This window comes from Phalangium opilio, unplaced genomic scaffold, assembly GCF_054372755.1.
Source record: "Phalangium opilio isolate 3A_F unplaced genomic scaffold, DU_Popi_V2 ptg000089l_1, whole genome shotgun sequence".
Taxonomy (NCBI): Eukaryota; Metazoa; Arthropoda; class Arachnida; order Opiliones; family Phalangiidae; genus Phalangium; species Phalangium opilio.
The window spans coordinates 9,117,774-9,141,735 of record NW_028324194.1 but is presented as its reverse complement, the minus strand read 5'-3'; the positions used below and the strand labels follow the sequence as shown (position 1 = coordinate 9,141,735).

General features: G+C 41.2%; 3 protein-coding genes across 5 annotated transcripts in view; 1 reads left to right on the top strand and 2 right to left on the bottom strand.

Moving 5' to 3' along the window:
- Window positions 1-2,024: 2,024 nt before the first annotated feature.
- LOC149647432 (uncharacterized) overlaps window positions 2,025-23,962 on the bottom strand; it is a 50,332-nt gene continuing 28,394 nt past the window's right edge. Inside the window, exons 2-4 of the mRNA XM_089850266.1 lie at window positions 7,317-7,708; window positions 6,502-6,764; window positions 2,025-2,955 (exon numbers count right to left, since the gene is read on the bottom strand). Coding sequence (XP_089706392.1) covers window positions 2,038-2,955; window positions 6,502-6,764; window positions 7,317-7,704 — 1,569 coding nt within the window. The 5' untranslated portion in view covers window positions 7,705-7,708 and the 3' untranslated portion in view covers window positions 2,025-2,037. The remainder of the gene's footprint in view (window positions 2,956-6,501; window positions 6,765-7,316; window positions 7,709-23,962) is intronic.
- On the top strand, window positions 12,727-18,708 carry LOC149647435 (uncharacterized). Of its 3 annotated transcripts, XM_089850263.1 has the most exons (9): window positions 12,728-13,453; window positions 13,520-14,655; window positions 14,748-15,898; window positions 15,962-16,103; window positions 16,162-16,477; window positions 16,533-17,260; window positions 17,315-17,827; window positions 17,890-18,171; window positions 18,229-18,708. In XM_089850263.1, exons 2-9 carry the CDS (start codon window positions 14,346-14,348, stop codon window positions 18,690-18,692), a joined length of 3,906 nt encoding a protein of 1,301 aa, XP_089706389.1. In that variant the 5' UTR covers window positions 12,728-13,453; window positions 13,520-14,345; the 3' UTR covers window positions 18,693-18,708. The 3 variants fall into 3 exon arrangements, with proteins under 3 accessions (XP_089706387.1, XP_089706388.1, XP_089706389.1); XM_089850261.1 differs by having other exon boundaries at window positions 12,727-13,453; window positions 17,890-18,708; XM_089850262.1 differs by having other exon boundaries at window positions 12,727-14,655; window positions 17,890-18,708.
- Window positions 19,272-20,609, bottom strand: LOC149647434 (uncharacterized protein F54H12.2-like). The gene has a single exon (XM_089849657.1). It carries the CDS (start codon window positions 20,607-20,609, stop codon window positions 19,272-19,274), a length of 1,338 nt encoding a protein of 445 aa, XP_089705783.1.

The following is a 23,962-nucleotide window of genomic DNA, read 5'->3' as shown; positions in this document are numbered from 1 at the left end:
AACGCTCCCTATTATGGACAAACTGACGAAGCTCGAGTTGAACAATCGAAAACTGGTAACATTTTAATCGTAGTTTAGTTTAAATTTAGGTTTATTGCCCACGCGTTAAGCTTAAAGTAGTATCTGATCTTTATTGAATGAAGTAGTGATATTAATTCGAAGTAGCCGTAATTTAGTAATTAAATTGTTGGTTTATTAACTATTCGAGGCTTACTTTTTGAGCTTCAAATAAACCAGGGATAAATTTAATTTTAGGAGTAGGAATGGAGAACCGATCTAGTAATGTGTGCGCGCGTGAAAGTCCCGGACCCCCTTCCACGGGACGGGGGCGGGGTATGAAAGAAGAGGCGGCTCATAGCGACAGAGGTAAAATGGAATTACGTCATTATTTTTCGCCGTCCCCGTCAGCAACGTCATCGAAACATAGTTCAAGTGAGCCAATAAGATAATTACAACTTTTCGTTTCGTGTTGGAGGGAGGTGCAAGTCTATACTGGGTGGTCTATGAGTCGCGCTGAAGTAAATACTAACCGTTCCGTTCTCCATTCCTACTTCTAAAATTAAATATATTCCTGAATAAACTTAATCATCGAGGAAAAGTATATTTGCAAATTACAGAGATTAGATTAGATTAAACCAATTTCCAGCTTTAATTGAACTATGAATAGTTAGTTGTTTGTCCGTAAATTCACTCGTAATATTTTTAGACGGGCTGTAGCTTCATAAAAAAAAGAACATACAAATTTTGGCACTTCATTATACAAACGTAACTTCGTTCTTAGCTTCGAGTTTGTGCCTTGCAAATTGAAAGTTTAAGAACTGAACAATTTCGGTGTTGAATTCCCTTGATTGCTGTATATGTATTTTAATTCATGGCGATTATTAATTTAGTTTTTTTGGATATGATGATTAGTTTTTTTGACAGTTAACTATACCGCGTTGTTTTTATCAAAATTCCTGACTTACGAAGTTTACTTTTAGAAAACACGCACTCTGCACTGACGTCACTGTCTGTCTGTCTGTATGTCCTAATACACTCGAATTTTTACACGAAACAATGGCCAATGCCACAAGTCTCAAAACTATTCATAAATACCCAAGAATTTAACGCGTACCACGCTAATTTTCAACAAATCAGTTCAAATTGTCCATGAATACGCACTTATGTTTAGTTTTGATACTAATACATGGTACGTGGTGATCCCGGTGACAAATTGAATCACTCCGAGACGTATTTCCTTTAGAGCCATGCGGTTGGTCATGTGCTCGTCACGTGCTCTCCACGAGGTTGAGTATTTGTTTTTAATCGCCTTCGGATATGTTTCTAAGCATATGGCGAACGTATGAGCACCAACATGGCATCAAAAGGCATTATTAATTTTTGTTTGTTCAACCCTTTGACCCACCTTTCAGACCAGCAAAGAGCCCCGTTATAATTAAACGTTGAAAAATGTGATTTTCAATTGATCACGAGCTTGTCCCTTGAAGGTTTCTTCACCTCTTATCCGATTATTTGACCTTGGCAACTAAATAGTTCACGTGGCCAGAGGGTTAAGACGCGTCCGTGCTATACCGAAGTAGAACTTATCATCCAATGATTAGATGCGCGACAGAATTCTTGCGCAGTAGAACTAAAATTATAAACAAACGATGGCAATCGCGGACCTGGTGATGTCAACTGGAGCCAATACTGAACTTCTAGTAGCCAGGCTTGAACCGCCATAAGTTGTACCATAAATTTATAAGATATGTTCCATAAGTATGAGAATAACTATACAAGTTCGCAATGCTAGAGACTTGCAGCTCGAGCTAGTTCGAGAACGAGAATTGAAGTCCTAAACTCGGTGGTTAATTTTGCAGGACTTCCGTCTTCCTATTTAGTATGCAATACTAAGCCTTTGACAGCGCCTCACCAGGCGTCGCTTTACCCTGAATCTATGAGCTACCTCCCTCACTTCATGACAAGCTCCACTTTGTAACCAGTCACAAACTTATGGTGAACATATGAATTTAAATTATTGTCAATTTTATCGCGTAATTAAAGTACGACCCCGCCCCCGTTTCTGGAGTTGGCTCCTCCCCTCAGCACCAATAGTACATTTTTCTCTTCCCTGAAATCAGGACTGACCGTCGTGGGTTGAACCTTTTCTTCCGTTTGATATTTTTTCTTCAAATAAAAGATGACTTTAGTTCTGTACAACAATCCGGCGATGATGAAAAAGACCACGATTAGTCCGGCCCCCAAGGCGCTGGCCACCCAAATTTGCAAATAGAACAAGCGATTGCAACCCAAGTCGTTGTCGGTCGTGTCGACCAATAAGACGTCTTTTAGAGCGGCCGGTTCGAAACAGCGCAAGTCGCGAAAATCCTCCGACGTTTCGCTAAGTTGAAAGAATGAGGAATTGCCGTCGCGCAAGTAATTCCGAAACCAAACTAAACTGCAATTGCACTCGATGGGGTTATCGCGCAAGTCAATAAGCTCGACTCGGTTCCATTCCAGTAAACCGTACGGCACAGTCTTCATGGAATTGCCGCGCAATTTCACTTGGATTAGGTTAGTCAAACCTTCGAAGACACTGGCGTCAATTTGGCTCAGTTCTTTGTTGTAGTTGATGGAGATTGTTTCCAATTGGGAGTTGTCTGCGAAGGCTCCGCGATGGATCGTTTTCAAGTATTCGCAGCCATCCAGGTTGAGGCTTTTTAACGAGTACAGGCCGCTGAAGGTCAAGGGTTTGACCGATTGAACCGCGTTTTGACCGATACGAAGGGTTTGAAGGTTCGACAAGGTTTGCAACGCGACCGTCGGCGCGTCTTCCAGGTCGTTGTTGTTCAGGGATAACGTTTTCAGTTGGTTGAGGTTCTTGAAGGCGCCGCGTTTCACCGTGTGAATGTCGCACCCGTCCAAGTACAGTTCCTCGAGCTCGGATAGCGAATGAAACGAATGGCCGGTTATAATCTGAAATAGCAAAATTATATCTGTTACAAAATATTATAGTTTTCAAGCGCATTTTGTTATTCCAATTTAAAGAGTTACTGCCATAATTTTCGTCATCCACAAACTTAAAATGCTAAAAAAATCCTTGAAAAATCTAGTTTATTTATTATGATATGCTTACTATTTTATTTGGTTTCGTAGCAATTTATAAAATTGCAATCAAAGTTTAGTGTTTGGAAAAGGCCTAGTTAAAATTTTGTTTCGCTTGATGACGTAGTAAGGAGAAACTTTCACTCTAGATGTCGCTCACGTGACGCCTATAAGTGTCTCAGCGCCGCGTTAAGCCTATTTTATTCAGATTCGCGCGGCATTAGTAGACTCGGGAGTCTCGCGCTTGGCTTTTCCGCGAGATGCCGTGAGTGACGTATCAAGGAGAAAAACCCGCCAAAAATCTTCTCCGCAAATTTGCCTTGGTCCCCCAAATTTCAAGTTTTCAAAGTGTTTTTTCTGTGTTTTCCCTCATAATTAAATATTAATCAAGCATATTTTTGGAATCAGAAGAGTTTAAACTCTCAAATCTCCGCAAATTTGCCTTGGTCCCCCAAATTTCAAGTTTTCGAATTGTTTTTTCTGTGTTTTCCCTCATATTTAAATATTTATTAAGTATATTTTTGGAATCAGAAGAGTTTAAACTCTCAAAAAAGTAACGGTTTTCTTTAGATTTGAGATCATTTTTAAATCATTTCGCTATGCCTTTTAATTTTTATTAGTTTTCAATATTAAAACTTCGTCCGAACCCTGTTTTTGTCGCATCTTATACGTATTTCATAAAAAGGTGGTTTGTTTGTTCTTTACGGTCAGACACAGTTTGGTTAATTCCCCAATGTTATTAGCCAAACTTCATCGTGGTTATTCAGTGAGTAACCCTACGCCTAGGGGAAGGCCAATATTGAAAGTTGTTTGCTTGGATCCTTCTCAAGGTTGGGAGACACTAGCCATTAAATTCCAGTAACATTTAACCCCGATTAAGCATTGTTTTATTTAATTTGAATGTTGTGAAAAGGATAGCTTTCTTCATCACGCGGATATTTGATATTAGGTGACCCAAAGAGAATTGATTGTTATTGTCTACGTTCTTTATCTTAACTATAGTAATTTTAGATGATATCAGTAAACTGCAGCGCACCGAATTTATAGGCTTATAAAAATGAAGGAAGCATATATATCAGGCCATAATATCTTGACGCGCGGCGCCATAACTGAACTGTAAAAGAAATAAGTTTATTGTCGCTTGTAAACACACGAGAAGACAACTAGATGAAACGTTCTGAGTGTTTACATTAATAGTTCCGTCTAGACTCGTTTAATGCAACCTCTGTACATTCAATTCCCAAAAGCGGATGCTCCACATTCGGATCTCGGACCAGCGTTTAATATCAGCCTAAGATATGTTCCTTCCATAAGTATGACACTTTCTATGCTTCGTAATGCTACTGAGAGACTAAAGGCTCTTTCAGACGATCCAACTTTTTGACTCAGCTTGATGGGTCAACTCGAGTTGAATCAACTAATTGGATCGTGTGAATAGACGCTGGTTGAGTTGAGTCACCAAAAAAGTTGGATTGGAAAAATTGGATTGGACTCAACTTTTTCATTTCATTTCTCCAGCCAATCAAAATGAATTACAAAAAAAGCCTTTTTCGCGGGTAAGTGCCAAGGTAGGTGGCGCTTAAAAAGTTCCATTTGGCGGTAGAAGTTTAGTCGTGTGAATAGCCCTTTTCGCATGTCGGAGGGTAAAAGTGGGGGAAAATGCGAGGCGCATGCGTGTTAGTAACAACGTGGATAAAATAGCAGACTACGGTCTTAGCCTCCGCCGATTTCCTCATTATTTTAGAGGCATCAACTTTGCCATTAAATCTGATCATTTTTGATACGTTTTCTTGATTTTTTTCTTATAAATTTGGAAAATAAGTGTAATAAAATTCATTTAAGCCAGTGGTTTTTTTAGTTAGTTCAATTTTGTAGGATTGTTCAATTATTTTTCTCATATGATTCTTAAGCCTTTGCACTATGCCTGGATGCTGTGTTGTGATAGTGGGTGGGATTCAAGAATCAGTCGTATAAAGTAAAGAAAGATGGTAAAACAGTGGAAATTTAATTTCACAGAATTGTTGTGAAAAGGAGAACGAGTTATAAATCGAAAATGTTGGAACTCCAAAGACGGGGATATGTAACATGAATTCCGTTAGTGGGTACCGGAGCCTGGTCGGGAATCGGCGGCCCTCGCGGGGAAAGCGCTCTTTTTTTGCGGGGTTGCTCTCGTGGTTTTGCCCGGCCCTGCTTGGTTACCGACATTATTTATGAAGCCGACACTAAGCCTTGGTTATTAAGGGAAATATTTTCGATATTATCATTTTTTAAAGCTAAAATGTGCATGTGTTTTCGCCAGTAGGATTTAAATACAATTCCCATATTTTTACAAACTTCTTTAAGTTCCAATATTTTTAGTTTATCATAGTTTAGATTCAAATTTACTCCGTTATCTACAATCCCAGCTATTTCTCCGTAGGCCGATGGCGTCGTCTGCTATTTTATCCACGACGCACGACAAGCGCATGCGCGCATAAATTTGCGAAAAGGTCTATAGGAAGGATTTATTTCACTTTTCCCTTCAAAAGTTGGGCAAGTTGATACAACTTTTTGACCCATCGAGCTGAGTCAAAAAGTTGGATCGTCTGAAAGAGCCTTTACAGCTCGAGATAACTAGTTCGAAGGAGAACGACGGAAGCGAGAATTGAAGTCCTACACTTGGTGGTGGTGGTTAATTTTGCAGGACTTCCATCTTCCTATTTAGTCTGCCTAACAAGTACTCACTAACCAGTGACGAACTTATGGAACATATCTTATGAACTTATGATAACAGTAAAGCCGCATTTACGCTAGACACTTTGAAAACGTATTTTTCGAAAGATAAAAATGTACGCTATTAAGCAAAGAAATGGTTTATGAGGAAATGAAATTATTGGTTTGAAAAATTAAGTAGAATTTTTGGAAACTGTTTAAAATAGTATCAAAGCCTGTGAAGGCGGATTAGGATAAAAGCCAAAATCCGATCGTCCAATTTTAGGTGGATTTTATTTTGTAGACGCTAATTTCAAGCATTGAATTTTACTTTCTTGAATTTAACGGGTCATCCGTCAAATCATAAGTTCGTAAGATATATTCCATAAGTTTGTCAATGGCCTTGTCATGAAGAGACTTAGGTCAAAGATTCAGGGTAAAACGACATACGCCTGGTGAGGCGCTGCTGTCAAAGGGGGCTTAGTAATGCAGACTAAATAAGACCTAGATGGAAATACTGCAAAATTAACCACCACCGAGTGTAGGAATTCAATTGACTCGCTTCCGTCGTTCTCGAGCTGTAAGTCTCTCAGTAGCATTACGAAGTATTGATATTGTCATACTTAGGTATGGAACATGAACTTATGGTAAAATACATAACTTGTAATATCGGCCATTGTATTTCATTGCTATATCACTCTGTATACCCGGGCTTCTGATAGTTACCTTTATAGAGTTGAGTCCGTAGTCCAGCGTCCGCAACTGCGTAATTTTGTGGAAGGACCTGGTGACGATGTGCGTCAGCATATTGTCTCTCAAATTGAGTCTCTTCAAACTCCTCAAACCGGCGAAGGCTTGTTCCGATACGCGCTGAATCCGATTGCGGTACAAATCCAGTTGTTCCAGATTTTCCAAAGGGCCGAGGACACCGGCTGGAATGTCTTTCAGGAAATTTTCTCGTAGACTCAGAATCTTCAGGTTGGCTAGGCCTGCAAATAAACGGTATCGAAACGTTTCGATGAAAACGGGACTGATTTCGATAATAACAAGATGGCCCAAGGGCCTAATAGTAGCCACATCGTTATCTATTTAATTAGCACATAAGTAAAACAATAAAAATTCGACCCCACAGATAAAAATTCAAAAGTATCCGACCACACAGATAGAGAGGTACCAACCCCCCCCCATCCCCGACACTTTAGAGATAAACTAAAAGATGAAAACTCGAACGTTCTATCGAGTCTCTTTGGTTCAGTGGTAGCGTGTCTTACTGTTGCGCCAGCGACCCGGGTTCCTGCGATGTGAAAAGATTGTAATTAAAATAAAATCTCTAACTGAGCTCAGCTACCCCTATTGGTGGTTTGAGGTACTATCGAGTTCCTTTTAAGCTAAAATCTAACCATAACGAAAGCGACAACCCCGGCCACTACTACTACTACCACTACTACTACGGCTACGGCTCGGGTCAAACTAAAAGCCTCATCGTATTCTACGATGTGGCTAAAAATGAATAGTTTTTGCGTAATTGGGGAAATACCCACCCGTGAAAGATCCGTTGTTGAGCGAAGACAGCATATTCCTGTTGAGATGCAGCGCCTCCAGTTTCTTCTGCATGACGAAGTTCTTGTCTCCCAACGAGACCAACTGATTCATGGAGACGTCCAAGTACTTGAGATTGCGATAGACGGTAAAGGCCGATAGGATACTCTTGATATGATTTCCGGTCAAAACCAGCTCGCTCAGTCCGGGGTTCAGGGTGATGGGGACAATGTCCAGGGCTGCGCCGTTGCACAGGACCGTCAGTTTGTCCTCGTCGCAGGCGCACTTTAAAGGACACAGGGCCTCGGACAAGGCGGCCATCGAAATGATGATGGACCACAAGATGTCGCTCGCCAATCTCCACGCGTACGATCTCTTAGTACAAGCCATACATCTGAAATGGAACAAATAACCAAAATAATTAGACTTAAGGCTCTTTCAGACGATCCAACTTTTATGACTCAGCTCGATGGGTCAAAAAGTTGTATCAACTTGCCCAACTTTTGAAGGGAAAAGTGAAATTAATCCTTCCTATTTCACCGGCAAACGGAACTTTTTAAGCGCCCTCTACCTTGGCACTTACGAAATAACCCGCGAAAAAGGCTTTTTTTTTGTAATTCATTTTGATTGGCTGGAGAAATGAGTCAGCAAAAATTGGATCACTGATCCAATTTTTCCTAGCCAAGTTTTTTGATGACTCAACTCATCCAGCGTCTATTCACACGATCCAACTAGTTGATTCAACTCGAGTTGACCCATCAAGCTGAGTCATAAAAGTTGGATCGTCTGAAAGAGCCTTTACAGTAGCTTTTTGAAACGTATTTTAAAATCTCAATCTTAATCGCCTTTCTCGCGCGTATTATAAAATGCGTATCGACAGTACGTACCCAAAGGTTTGATAATAAGTCCATTGTTCTAAAGGAATCATCATAAGTTTATAAGTGACATGTTACGTGATAAGTATGACACTTCCTATGCTTCCTAGTTATGCTAGAGACATACAGCTCGAGCTAGTTCCAGAACGACAACGCGAGAATTGATGTCCTACACTCGGTGCGGGTTAATTTTGAAGTCCATCTAATCCTATTTAGTCTGCGTTAAGCAGCGCCTGACCAACTAGGCGTATGTCGCTTTACCTCGAATCTATGACCTATACCTCACTCACTTCATGACAAGCTGTCAGTTCGTAACCAGTGACAAACTTACGGATGGAACATATCTTACGAACTTATGGATATATCATTTAATAATATGTTTAATTCATGATACACGCCAGTAAATTCTTGATGAATGCTCTTTCGCTACTAAGTAATTAGTAGAATGAAATGAAGCCGGATTATGATTAGTCGCTTTGTTAAAACGAACTGCCGGCAGTCCGGAGAGAATGAGTCGTCATTAGCGGAATGGCGCCTTTCATTCAATAGAAATAAAGATTGAATGGGGGAGTGGGCGTGCGTATTGTTGGCGCGACTCTAGCTAGCCGGGATTGTGTGTCATTTGATGGAATGGGGGGGGGGGCGCGGTGGTAGGAGGAGTGTCACTGTCACCGACCGCAATTCGTCTTCTAATTGATTCCGTCAATTAAGAGCCAGCCGAACGTTCGGCCCTTTCCAGATTAGAACTTCAATTATTCCCGCTTAATCGATGCCCTTCAGCTGCCGCCGCGTCACACCCAAGCGACAACTACGTACCCCCCAACCCCCCGAACCCCCGCGCTCGCTGCTATTAAGACACCTACTCCACGAAACGTCTTTGTACCGAGTGAAACCCAAGAGCTTCAGCACGCGATCATGTTGAAATCGCGGAGAAGTCACAAAAGCGAATTCCAAATCGAGATCACCTCTCCCTGGGATTTTCGTCTTCAATTAAAGGCCTCTTCAGACGATACAACTTTTGACTCAAATATCTATGGGTCAAATGGTTGAGTTCAGCAAAAATTGGACGTTCAACTTGTAAAGCTTCCGTTCAGACTTACAACCCAACTAGTTAACTCAAGTTGACTCATCTAAATGAAGGCTCTTTCAGACGATCCAACTTTTTGACTCAGCTTGATGGGTCAACTCGACTTGAATCAGCTAGTTGGATCGTGTGAATAGACGCTGGATGAGTTGAGTCACCAAAAAAGTTGGCTAGGAAAAATTGGATCAGTGACTCAACTTTTTAATTTCATTTCTTCAGCCAATCAAAATTAATTACAAAAAAGCCTTTTTCGCGGGTTATTTCGTAAGTGTCAAGGTAGGTGGCGCTTAAAAAGTTCCATTTGGCGGTAAAAGTTTAGTCTGTAAAAGGAACTTCACTTTCCCCTTCAAAATGTTGGGCAAGTTGATTCAACTTTTTGACCCATCGAGCTGAGCCAAAAAGTTGGATCGTCTGAAAGAGTCTTGAGTCAAAAAGGTTGGATCGTCTGAGAAGGCCTTTAGTTAGAATAGAATTTGTTTGTTGTCCATTTAATTATTTCAAAAATCCCCTGGAAATTTCTATTTAATTGGTTTGAATCGATATTTGCTAGGAATTGTTACGGGCCGTTTCATCTAAGGCTATATAGCGGCGAATGAATTAAAAATAACAGTTGAGCCTCGTTTGGAATTTTAAACAAAATTGTTTCTCGTCCTGTTTAAATTGTGAGTAATATCACGTGCATCAAAGTGAATATGTACATTAATATTCGTAATGTTGAAATTTGAAAGTCCACCAGCTTTAAAGGAATAGCGACGTGATTTAAAAATGATCTCAAATCTAAAGAAAACCTTACTTTTTTGAGAGTTTAAACTCTTCTGATTCCAAAAATATGCTTGAATAATATTTAATTATGAGGGAAAACACGGAAAAAACACTTTGAAAACTTGAAATTTGGGGGACCAAGGCAAATTTGCGGAGAAGATTTTTGGCGGGTTTTTCTCCTTGATACGTCACTCGCGGCATCTCGCGGAAAAGCCAAGCGCGAGACTCCCGAGTCTACTAATGCGGCGCGCGCGCGAATCTGAATAAATTAGGCTTAACGCGGCGCGGCGACACTAACAGGCGCGTCACGTGAGCGACATCTAGAGTGAAAATTTCTCCTTACTACGTCATCAAACGAAAGAAAATCTCAACTAGGCCTTTTCCAAACACAAAACTTTGATTGCAATTTAACAAATTGCTACGAAACCAAATAAAAAAGTAAACATATCATAATAAACTAGATTTTTCAAGGATTTTTTTCGCATTGTAAGTTTGAGAATGACGAAAATTATGTCACTAACACTTTAAATGGAGGCTGAAATGGAGAATCAAGTCATTTTTAATCAATTCTTCTACTGGGCTTAATTATAAGGCCATTCTGCATAGTGAAACATCCCGGAAATACTTCTGAATGATTTTAAAATTCAAATTAGGTTCAGATTTTATGGATATTTTGAAATGAGCCCCCCCGACCAATCGCGTAACGCCTTGCCTTCTTGTTAACAAATTTCTCGTGGCACGTTCCACGAGGGCGTTACGCGATTGGTCGGATGTACTTATTTTAAAATTATCCATGAAATATCACTCAAACTAGTTGTGACGCCAGTGCCCAGGTGAAACTTCACGGATTTAGCTTTCGTATAGTTGGCAGCCATGCTTGATACCGGTTTGGCTGTATTGGCAAATAGCGTGGGTGACGTCACACTAAGGCTTCTGAAATAGCTCTTTGCAATTTTAAAGTTATTAATTCGGAGACTGTATTTCCCTTATGTTTCAATATATGCAGATTGGTCTTATAATTAGTAGAAGAATCTATGAAAAATCACTTGATTTTCCACTTCACCCTCCCTTTAACAATTGATAAATTAGTACCACGTGATTAGTATCTTCGAAGAACAGTTATATTTAGATAAAGTGCTAAACGGAGATGATTATTATTGTATTGACTTCATTGGAATGCGTCACGATCACTCGGACGCGTTTTAGGGTTGTGTCCCCGAGTCAGTCAGGGGGGAGGCTTGATCGTGCGAAACTGATATCTGTCTGAGTCAAGCTGATTTCGAAGCGCTACAAAGGGCGTGACGAGGAACAGGGACAGCCATCTGCCGATCCCCTTTCGTCCTGACATTCGGATATAGAACTAGTTTTGAGGGAAAAATGCGCTTGCATTATTCATATTTCGCCGACACCCCCCCCCCCGCGAGCTGCAGTCGAATGTGTATATTCGGACAAAGAGAATACACCCAAAGGAGTGGAACATTAAGCCTTATTAAAGTGGTTCATTGGCCTACTAATAATCTAGGGAGTCCAGTCTTGTTTGACGGGATAGCTATGAAAACATAAGTTCGTAAGATATGTTAATCCATAAGTTTGTCGCACTGGTAACTTAGAAACTGGAGCTTGTCATGAAGTGAATGAGGTAGGTCATAGATTCAGGGTAAAGCGACATACGCCTGGTGAGGCGCTGCTGTCAAAGACTTAGTAATGCAATCTAAATAGGACTTAGATGGAAGTCCTGCAAAATTAACCACCACCGAGTGTAGCCAATTAATTCTCGCTTGTCGTTCTCGAACTAACTCGAGGTGTAAGTCTCTCAGTAGCATTACGAAGTATAAGAAGTGTCATACTTATGGAACATATCACTTATAAACTTATGATGAAAATCATATTATTATCGTTTAGGGAAAAGGCAAGACAGAATTCTTTCAAAATAAAGCTCTCTGAAATAATAAAAATTCACCTAAATTATGATGTTTGTGCGTAGTTTTCACTAGACTAGGAGTATTTATACCATTTACACCAGGACAGGAGACCAGGCTATTTGGAGGACAAAGCGCAGTACCAAGTAGCCTCACCTCCTGATGTAAATGGTATCAATCCTCTTAGTCTGAAAACTCGTTTAAAAGATGGGAACACTTGGGCCTTAATCTTCTACTCCTCTTGGTAGTGTATTCTCTTTGGCGTGTTACCAAGTCTTTCACCCCCCAGATCCCCCTCGTTCCCGCATTCATTTCTTTCTCGAGTCGCTTTAACGGGCGACAAAATCAATATGTCCGCCAAATCCCAGTTTCCTCCCCCCCCTCCACTGGATTTCGAGGCACGTATTGCCAAATTGGGGTCCTCCCTTTTCAGAAATATACGTTCTTCAAAATATAAAACGTTAGCAATTTTCGATGGAATCCGATCAAGGGGGATTTCTTTTTGGATTTAATTTTTCTGCAAAATGTGGCGATTTTTCCCATTCAGTAACTCGAGCATAAGTTAATAATTTAGAGCTCTATAAGTAAGAATAAAATCTACAAAGTCCAACATTTAAAGTGGAAAATATTTTTTCAAAATGGCGAAGAGAAATGTAACCGACACCTTCCTTAAACCTTAAGCTTGTAAGATATGACACTTCCTGTACAAGTTAGTAATGCAGTATAGACTACGAGTAGGGTTCATATGAGTCTCCCAGCCCAAGCACTGTGGAAGGCAGGGGCGGTGCACGCACCGCGTGCGGTGCAAGCGGTGCGTGCGGTGCAAGCGGTGCGAGGGGTGCGAGCGGTGCGAGGGGGGAGTCGATGGCGCCAGTGGAACTTTCGAGAAGTTTAATTTAATCACAAACACTAAGATAAGATAAGGGATAAGAAAAATAAAAACTCGGAATTCAAATCAGTTCAATTCTAGTGTAGTTTAAAATTTAATTTCTTAATGCTGATAAGATATCTCGGAGAAAATTAAATCAATACAGTAGTGGGATGTTATATACCATAAAATTCAATATAGACAAAGTTTGATAACACTCTATTTGAAATGAAACGCGTTCGCTTCTCAGGGTGCATAGTGCATATAATACCATATGAAGATAGGGTCAATTATGACGCAAGAAATAAACGACACTTCAATATGTTAATTAGATTAAAATTCGAGCCATTAATTTCCCCCGTATTAATAAAATGGCGAATGAATGAGGGAAATCCCAATGTGTGAAACCTATTGTGGGGGGTAAAACCCCGGAAAGGGTGCCACGTGAAAATATTCTCAAACCCAGATTGCAACATGTGACGCCCCAGAAAACCCATTACTCACCCACAAGTTAAAGCTATAATGACGTAGAATATAATGGTTGTATAAATAGTCAGACCAGGCAAAGTAGAAAATCATTCCAGCCTCAAAGTTCGTAGAAAGGACGAAGAAGGGACCCAACAAGTACCATGTAAGTACTTAACCACACAATTACATTTCATCACCCCGGAATAGTAATAACCCATACTCATCCTAGGTTTAAAAACTCAATCGTCGTTGACTTTGAATTCTTGGAAGGTCGATCAACGGTTGGTGGACGGGAAAAAATTGTAAAGGAAGCGGCTGCAACAACGGTCGAACTAACGCCGAGGGTAGCATCATGGTCCTTTGAACCACCGTACTCGGATCAGGAACTCTCGCAGGAGGCCAAACAACAAAACCGGTGGATTTGCCACAATTTACACGGTCTCCCCTGGAGTCATGGAGTTACGTCATACAACAAACTGGAGGTGTGTTTATCTCAAGTCGTCCAAGGATACGAAAGGGTGTTTTGTAAAGGCGAAGAAAAGTGTTTTTTTCTCTTAAATATAATTCACCGGGACGTTATTGACTTAAATGGTGTGGGGTGTCCCAAAGCATCCGATATCGACGAGGATGGACCCATGATCACGTGTTTGGTGGGTCATAAGACAATTTTTAAAAATGGGAAATATGTATGTGCCCTATCTAAATGTATACTTTATTCTGAATGGTTGTATAAACACCAAGATGATGTATATTCACAAATAGATTGAAAATAAATAAAAATTCACTTATTGTTGTTTGAAATAAAAAGAATTCTAAGATTTGATATAATATTGGTATTTTGATTAGACACATTCGGGGATGGAGCGTACACATACTTATAAAGTTTAAAAAGTCACGTGGGGTTTGACGTGTAGTGGGAAATACAATCTACGCGCGGAGCTGGTGGGAAAATACCACAAACTCGGCGCCAAGTCAACGAAACCCGGGGAAATCATACAAAGATAAGCCAACTAGAATAAAACGGGGTTACACGAGTGAATAGATCACTCTTCAAGATGTTCCTCTGCGAGAAATGTACAACTACCTTCAGCTGCAAACGGAGCCTAGATCGACACACGCGCAGTGTACACGGTAATGTAAAATTTAATTGTAACTTCTGCGGTAAAGTATTTACGCGTCGGGATATTTTGATTCGACACCAACGGAAATTTAACCACGACGAGCCCGGGGTAAACTTAAACCCCACGCGGGAAGCGTCACCACAACCCGGACCGTCACACCGTATTACCCCGCCAAATTCTCCCGTAAAGAGGGCCGCTTCGCCCACGTTGGTGGGAATACCGAAAAAGTGTCGAGTGGAAAATGGTAAGTTTATATTTAATTTAGATGAAAAATACGACTTGATTCGGAAACCCTACCCTCTCAAGTTGAAAAACTTACATTAAATGTATGTTTAGATCCGGATAACCTACTCTCGCAAGATGACGAAGGACTTAACACCTTTATGGAGAAATGGGAGGATGAACAAAAGGATGAACTCTCGTCTCAAGATGACGTGGGAATAAATGAATTCATGGACAATTGGGAGGTTCAACAAAACGCGGCTAACCCACCTGAACCGGAAATCGAGGAAATAAACGCGCTCGAGGACGCGATTTTTTCAGCTCGACTTACTGCGCCGGAAGGGGTTACAGATCCCGTATTGTTCTTAAATGAACACCGTGATAAACTGCAAACGTATCTCAGAAACAAACTCTCGGAAAAAAGAGGAATAAAATGGTACATGGTGGTGCGCGCGCGATACACGCGGGAACTCGGGAATACGGGTACAGACGTCGAAACTAGTCCGTACTTCCGCGGGTTCACACACGCAACTCTAACACCGGAAGTTATTCCCCGACAGCAAGACTTAAGTCGGGAGAAAATAGCTGAAAGTATGAGCAATTTCGAATCGATGGGAAGTGGCTGGGTTTTGGACCGTATTCTATACGTCCAAATCAACATAATTCAATACCTGCCACTCGTGGGCGGTACATATTTTCAATTACCACCCGTAATTGAAAACAAAAAAGCGACAGTGAACGTTAACCCGGAGGACCCACTCGACAACAAGTGTTTCTTGTGGTCAATTTTGGCAAAACTACACCCGGCGATGAATACACCTAGTCGAATCACCCATTATAGACCATATGAGAATGAGCTGAACGTGTCCGGCATTACATTCCCCTTCGAGTTGGACTCATATAAACTTAAGTCCTTCGAGGAAAAGAATAACCTCTCTATCAATATTTTCGCTTATGAAAAGGGTTACTTTCCCCGGTATGTGAGTGAGAAGAAAGTCCCCGAAGCACGACAAATTGATTTGCTTTTGGTTTCAAATGGTGAATCAAAACATTTTGTATTGATCCGACACCTAAGTCGCCTTCTAAGCGACTTCACGAAACACAAAGGAACAGCCTATTATTGTCGGTATTGCTTGAAGAGAAGCAGCATGGAAGAAGTACACAATAACCATGTGCGAGAGTGTAATGTGCATGATCCACAACGCGTTATCATGCCTCACGATAAACCAGTTTTAAAATTCGAAAACTTTGGATGGAATCAAATGGTAATATACGAGAAACGTTTTATTTTAACGTGGGATATATAATAATATTTGTTACATAAACAGGTTCCATATATCATCGTTGCTGATTTCGAATCTCTTCTACCAAAAGTCTCAACGTGTCTGCCGGACTCGTCACTGTCGTCAACTACGACATTAGCGCTACATGTAGCGTGTGGGTTTTCATACGCTATTGTCGGTCCAACTGGTGAGTTCAAAACCGTGAATCACGTGTCCTATTATCTAACATATTTGATTATTCGCAGGAAATCTCGTCAAGCATGAGACGTACAGAGGGGGAGATGGAGCTTTGAAATTTCTGAAAATGCTTTTGGGTGACGCCGATGATATCGCCGAAATGTTGAAGGAAAATATTCCCATGCAACTTTCTGCGGATGAAGAAATCGCATTCCAAACTTCAACGCGCTGCTACGTTTGCGAGGAACCATTCGTTGGAAAGATGGTCAAAACACGTGACCACGACCACTACACCGGAGTGTATAGGGGGTGCGCATGCCAGAGTTGTAATCTGAAGTTAAAAGCACCTAAATTCATCCCAGTCGTGATGCATAACTTGAGCAGGTAATTAACCATAATCGATAATTATAACTGTATGCTAATTACATAACGCCAACAGATACGACGCCCACCTTATCATGCAGCAAATCGCCCTGATAAGAAACAAGAAGATTGACTGTATCGCGTCCAACAGTGAAACGTACATTTCATTCACACTAGGGAATTTACGTTTTGTGGATAGTATTCGGTTCTTACCAGCGTCACTCGAGACACTTGTTTCGAATGTGGCGAAGGGCGGACCGGCGAAATTCCCATTGTTGAACTCTGTATTCAACCCAGACGAGGTCAAGTTACTTCTTAGGAAGGGTGTTTACCCGTACACCTACATGGATTCGGAGAAGCGCTTTGACGAGAGGCAACTACCACCAATTGAGTGCTTCCATAACGACCTCACTGACGAACCCTTGGCCCAGGAAGACTACGCCCACGCTCAAAACGTGTGGCAATCTTTTAACATACAAAATCTGGGAGGGTATCACGATCTGTACGTGTTGTCCGACACACTCCTTCTAGCCGATGTGTTCCACAATTTCCGCAAAATGTGTATGACATCCTATCGACTCGATCCGGCCCATGCTTATACCCTACCAGGTTTTGCATGGAGCGCCGCCCTTTGTAAAACGAAGGTACGCTTAGACCTTCTTTTGGATGAGGATATGCACCTATTCATCGAAAAGGGGATTAGGGGAGGTGTCTCGATGATAAGTCATCGTTTTGCCGCAGCCAACAACAAATATCTAGAATCACATGACGAATCGAAGCCTAGTAGTTACATCTGCTACCTTGGTAAGAAATTTTAGATTAAAATCAGCGAAACAAACTAATAACTAGCATTCATAGATTGTAACAACTTGTACGGTACTGTCATGTGCGACGCCCTACCGGTGAAGAACTTCCGATGGATTGAACCAACCCCGAACTCTGAAACCGAAATTCTACGTTGTTCAGACATCTCACCAGAAGGTTTCATAGTTGAGGTGGACCTCGAATACCCGGAGGACTTGCACAACGATCATAACTCTTACCCATTGGCACCAGAATCAATGACAATCAAACCCGAGATGCTCTCCGAATATTCAAAGGACCAGATGACCTCGCTCAACATAAAAATCAAGGAATCGCTACCGAAATTAGTCCCCAACCTTTTCAATAAGGAACGATACGTAGTTCACTACCGTAACTTGAAGTATTACGTATCAAAGGGGTTAAAGATCACCAAGATTCATCGGATTTTGAAGTTCGAACAGGGTGCCTGGTTGAAGGAATATATTAACTTCAATACGGAGAAAAGAAAACTAGCAACAGACGATTTCGAAAAAGATCTATATAAATTAATGAACAATGCCGTCTTTGGTACGTAATTAACTTAATTTACAAAATTAAAAAAATAAATAAAAATAAAAATGATTTTTCAGGTAAAACTATGGAAAACTTGAGAAATCGTCAGGATTTCAAACTAGTTACAACACCAGAGAAGGCGGTTAAAAAGGCCAGTTCTCCCGCCTTTGAGAAGTTTACCATCTTTCACAATCAATTGGTCGGTATTCACATGACAAAAAAGAAGTTGGTCCTAAACCGCCCCATCTACACGGGGTTCGTTATTCTGGACTTATCAAAACTTCTGATGTACCAATTTCATTACGATGTAATCCAGAGACGATATGGGGAGAGGGCGAAATTACTTTTCACAGATACAGGTACGAGGTTTTTAAGGTGTTTACCCGATTTTAAACTAATCCATCTTATAATTACAGACAGTCTCACGTACTGCATCGAAACCCCCGACCTATACGCCGATTTCGCCGCCCAAGCGGACATGTACGATTTTTCTGGTTACCCTCGCGATCACCCGCTTTTTAGTGAAGCGAACAAGAAAAAACTCGGAAAATTCAAAGATGAGCTAGATGGTACACCGATCGAACAGTTTTGTGGTCTAAGACCCAAAATGTATAGTATATTATCTGCAAAGGGCGAGAAGAAGACTTGTAAAGGTGTATGCAAGCGTGTGGTCAAGAAGAATGTTCGACACGAGCAGTACCGCGACTGCTTGTTTAATCGCGAGTTGACTGTAGCTGAAATGACCCGAATCGTGAGCAAAAAACATGTTTTAACAACGGTGAGACAGAATAAACTATGTCTTAACCCTTGCGACGACAAGAGGTTCATTTTAGATGACGGTGTTTCTACACTCGCCCATGGCCATAAAGATACAAAATAAAAAATTTTAAGACAAATTTATTGAGTAATTCTTATACATATATTCCACAATCATACGATCGTTTACATTTTTGTTTGTAGAGAATCTCTCTATTATTTTATACATTTTAATTCCTCGACATCGATAGAGGGAAAAATAGACGCAATATCCACCGCATGTTATACTAGATTCTCCTTGTAATTGACGCGAATTGTACGTCACAGTTAGGCTGTTTCGTTCCACGAAATCGTTAAATTTAAACACATCAGGTGGGTTGCCGTAACTTTCAAAAAATTCAGTGTTCTTTTTCCTCGAAATGTAGATCGTTGTCCAATGTTCTCCGCGACCTCTCGACGTATCGGTATTCACGATGAATAATGAGGGAAACGTTGTAACGGTCTTTGGGAGTTTATCCGCTGGGAATATCCCTCTAAACAGATTCTTGGTGTAGCGATCACGTCTTAATATTCGTTCAAGTTGTTGAGTGTCCATTTTGAACGCGTTTCGCGACGCGCGCGTATTCAAATGTACGTGACTCGCGCGCGCGATTTCAAATATGTACTCGACTCGCGAGCGCGGGCTGGCCCCCTGGCGCGGTTCTTACGAACTTTGGTCGAATAAAACGGCTCTGTTTTTATCAATTTCAATCAGGGATTGAAACTCTGAATAGTAAATCACGCTAACCGTAGACGGCAGTGATTCCCCGAAAATTAATTCCAATCGCACACTCCCATTCTTTATAAGGTTGAAACTTTCACCGGAACTACCGTTGAGATCGGGAGTTAGGTCGAAGACGAATAGAGCGTTTCCATTGGCGAATTCATCTCGCCCGATAAAGTTTCCCTCGTCGATATTCCATTGTCCAGTTTGGAGGAATAGATTAGTATACGATCGCATGTATAGGTTATCCTTGAAGTTTGGGTTCAGCGGTTTATGCGGTACGCTAACCCCGTCAACGTACAAAGCGATTTGAGATACCGCATAGTTTTTAAAATTGAAAGGCGACATTTTGTAATCACCCAAAAACGCGTTTTGATCGACAAAGCCAATCACTACTTTATTCGGTAATTGTCCGCTAAATAAATTGTCTTTCACGGCTATTTTATTTCCTTGAGATATTGAAAATGAATTACACTCGGTACGAGTAATTGGGTATTTCATCGTGGCCATTTCCAGGGTTTTGGCGTGGGATATCATAATCTCGGGTGTTAATCTGACTCTTCTGACGAACATTGACGCGTGCGAGAATACAACCTTACACTTTGTTCCATCCGTGTGTAAACAGAATTCGTTGGGACTTTTGATAAACTTGAAATTAAGGTCGATCAAGTTTGGTATAAAGCGGTTTTGTTGACAAATATCCACGTGTACTATGCCGATTAAATCGATAACACCTTCTTGGGCGAATTTTGCACGCTTCTCGAACCCTTCATTTTCAAAATAATCGTCGAATTTTCCCGATGAATCCTTGTAGAAGAGCGCCCCCGTCAAAAAACTCTCTTTGGCGGGTCCTCCGAAAGTCAACTGCGTTTGAATCATACTCTTGAATGGGTATTGTTGAGGGCACGATGTAACCGATCTATCGCCCAACGACGCGTGGACTTCGCTAAAAAGGCTACTTAGAAATAGATTTTCCGGTCCAATTTTATCAGCGGCCGTTACTACGGTATTTGACGCATCGCGAACTTCGGCCTTGGGTAGTGTTCCGTCGGGTTTTACCACTTTGACTTGTACTTGAATGAGAGTGTTCTTCAAATCGATGTATGTTTCCGAGTTTCCAGTAATGGAGAATATGATTGCCTGATTTTCATTAACGTTGGACGTTGGGTTATACTCTACCCACTGACTCCCTAATATTCCGGTTTGGGTGTACGGTACGTGGAATAAATCCAATTCCGAGCTGATGCTGCTTTGAGAGCTTGGATGCGCCAGGGACATTATGAAAATATATCGGGCTGCAACGGGTACGACCTTCTCTTCTTCCTGGTTCGAACTGAACTGACGATACGCGAAGTCGTACTCTTCCTTTTACGACCGTTTCCGGTTAATCCCGTTACTGTTTCGGCCGCCTTTCTCAACGTTTCCTTGCCCGCTTCGCTTCCTCTTGTTTTTAACGCCTCTTTAAACGATACACCCTCCGTGAGGTCTGTCGCAATTTTTGCACCCGTATTTAAAGCTTTTCGTCCGAGAAATTTCGCACCCCTTTTTAGAATGGGCATGGCGGATCGAAATGCCGAGGCTAATATATTTCCGAGACCGTAACCTCTTTGAACGGCCACACCGCGGTATACCGGAAGTGACCCATGTCCAATTTGATTCAGATAATAGTTTTGATAATCTCCTACGGAGAGGTGTCCCGAGTTATACGGCGACATGTTGCAACCCCGACAAACGTGTGGAAAGTGAGGGGTTTAATAATTTTCATGACGCTTTTATAACAGAGTCCAGGGTCTCCTGGGTCTAAAGTGAAGAGTGACGTGAACTTTTCCTCGTTCGAAATGTACCGGTACGCCCATCTCGCTCATAATATTTATTTCGATGGTTTGAAATTGGTTGTTCGCTATAGGCATATAATGCGGTCTGGAAAACTCCTTCTCGACCGTGTCTCCATCCTTTCCATTTATACTTATAATTCGTAAGAGAGGAACATCAGAGTCTCCGACCGATCGACATTGAATTATATCGGAGTATACGAATATAGAGTGTAACCCGGCATCCATGTCGCAGCTGAATGGCGCGGTCATAGACTTATCCACGGTGACGTCTTCGCCGGGGTTTCTAGTGAAACCTAATATAATGGCGACTTCGTGGGGGATACGAACTCGGTTTGCTCCCTTTAATTCAACTACAACTCGTCGGTTTGGTTTGTTGTAATGAAACTCAACCCTAGAGTTTATTTTTTGACCATCATCGTCGGTTGACATTATTTCCAATAATTCTTCCGCCGAACCGTAATACCCAGGAGGGATAAATATGGTTATGTCACGCGTCTCTCGATAAGCGTCTACTGCGACACTCTTATACTCCCCTTCTTGGTTCCTGAGGTTTGTTCCGACATCGCCATCGTAAGTTGTATCCTGAATTATGAACGCGCATTCTTGTTTCACGTTATTCCAAGTTCTCGGGTAGCTGATTTCGGCCAGTCCAACTTCGTACAAGGATCCGTCGAGTTTAATGGGTTCCGGTAGATATGTGCGGAACCTACTTATGGTGTTGTTCTTGAAATATTGCGTCGATGAGTCGGAGGGTAGTGTGATGTAGAAACTCATCTTGTTTCGATTTCTTGCACCCAAGAATCAAATTCTGAACTGTATCCACGCCAACGAACTAGCAGTTCTTTGGTACCGTCGGGTTTAGTTCTTTTTCGTAAAACCCTTTCGATTTTAAATTTACAGTTTTCGAGATCCTTGCCAATTTTCTGTATTTCCTCTTTGTAGAAAACACCAGAAATGAGTTCGGAGTTTAGATCCGCGAGCTTATATACTGGAGGATCCCTCGCTATTAGTTCCGTTACTTTGAACAATTCCTCCGTGTAATTGGCTAAATACCCCTTTTCAAATGTCCTTTTATTTTTGCTTATTCTAACTAGGTCGCCCACCTCAAAGGGGTAGGAAGCTGGGGGAGAAAAATCAACACGCCCGTATAGGTTATCCCAAACCTTTTTGGAATTTTCACTCGTGACTTCAACCGGTTTGCATTTAATAGATCTATGATAGTTGTTGTTATACGATTCCAATAAATCCGGTAATACGTCGATGTATCTATACGTATCGTTTTGCGTGAAATATCGGTACATGCGCGCTTTCAAAGTTCGATTAAATCGTTCGACGACGCTAGATTTAACTTCCGAGTGAGTGGCGAAAAACCTGATGCGCTTACGTTTAAATTCTTCTTGTAGTTCTTTGCAAAGAAATTCCTTGCCGTGGTCGGATTGTACAATCTTGGGTTTTCTACCCGACTTTAAAATAGATCTAAATGCGGCTACCATCGTAGAACCCTTTTTGTCCTTGGTCGCAACTGCGAACGCGAATTTGCTGAATATATCGATACAGCATAACAAATATCGATAACCGTCGTTGTGACGTTTGATGTTTTGCATGTCTGCCAAGTCAATTTGCCACTGTTCGTCTATTCCATACACTATAGTCTTGTTTCTTTTGAATTTGTATCTCGCCGGTTTGTGTAGCGTATACGTATCTTGACGCATTAAAAATTCCCGAACATCGTTCAAGTTGACGTTAATTCCCTTTGAGATAGCGGCGCGATATAGTCCATGCACGCCCCCGTAACTCCCCGGGTCTCTTTCGTTGTAGTAAATCTCTTCAAGTTTATCCATGTCTCGTACTGTTCGTGTTGTTTTGGGCGTACCAATACGCGAAGTCAAATAGTTCAATAATTATAATAATTACTAATATTAACAACGCCGTAATAACTTTGGGTGAATTTAAATATAGGGACGTTAAAACCCCGGTGGGCGCTGAATCATTACACCCTTCCATGATGATGTGTGAATGAATTGTGAAAGAATGTGCACATGGTATATTCGTTTATATCATTCTTTATTACAAAGTAATCCAATTTCCATTACCGAACATAGACTCCGGAGATGGAGGTAAAAAATCAAGTTTATGCACAACACTTGGTGAACTATTTACGCTGTCAATATTCGGTAGACTATCTATGTTATAATGTTGTACATTTTTAATTAAGGTTTTCGGTACACTTTCACTCGAAAGCAGTTCGTAAAAGTGGTCTATTCCGGTGACAGTGTCTTTCGGTTTATTTCTTAAAGCCCTGACGGATTCGTGTAGCATGTCCACGATATTAGATCCGACGATGGGGTGACCTTTGAATATCAGTTCGCCATTAGCGGTCCAGTCAATCTTGGTGTTATTATGAATCCATTTGTATAAAGCGATTGCCTTTTTGAGGTGCGTATCTGGAATAGCGAGAGCTATTTCCGGATACCAGTCCTTCTTTTTCGGTGCCTTAACCGTTTTCTTCCTCCTTCTTTTGTTAACGGCGCTCGATAATAGATGATTATACAAATTTATCTTTTGCGATTTATTTAATTTTCTATTATTCAAAACGGCATTGGTATCTAGGTGTTCGTCAAGTTCGATTTTGGGTTGCGAATTCAATCGACGATAAACTTCCTCCGGAACTAGAATCATCTTCCTAGCCATTTCTATTAATAGCTCTACTTATGGCAGCACCCGCCGCCGTGCTCGCAAGGGATAAGAGTGGTGCTAACAAAAGTGGGAGAAAACCTCCGTTTTGAGAGAGAATCT

Coding starts and splice junctions, on each gene's coding strand:
- LOC149647434 (XM_089849657.1), bottom strand. CDS start 20,609: ATGTCCCTGGCGCATCCAAGCTCTCAAAGCAGCATCAGCTCGGAATTG.
- LOC149647435 (XM_089850261.1), top strand. CDS start 14,346: ATGTTCCTCTGCGAGAAATGTACAACTACCTTCAGCTGCAAACGGAGC. Junction 16,104..16,161: donor CGCTATTGTCGGTCCAACTG/GTGAGTTCAAAA, acceptor GATTATTCGCAG/GAAATCTCGTCAAGCATGAG. Junction 17,261..17,314: donor TAGTTACATCTGCTACCTTG/GTAAGAAATTTT, acceptor TAGCATTCATAG/ATTGTAACAACTTGTACGGT.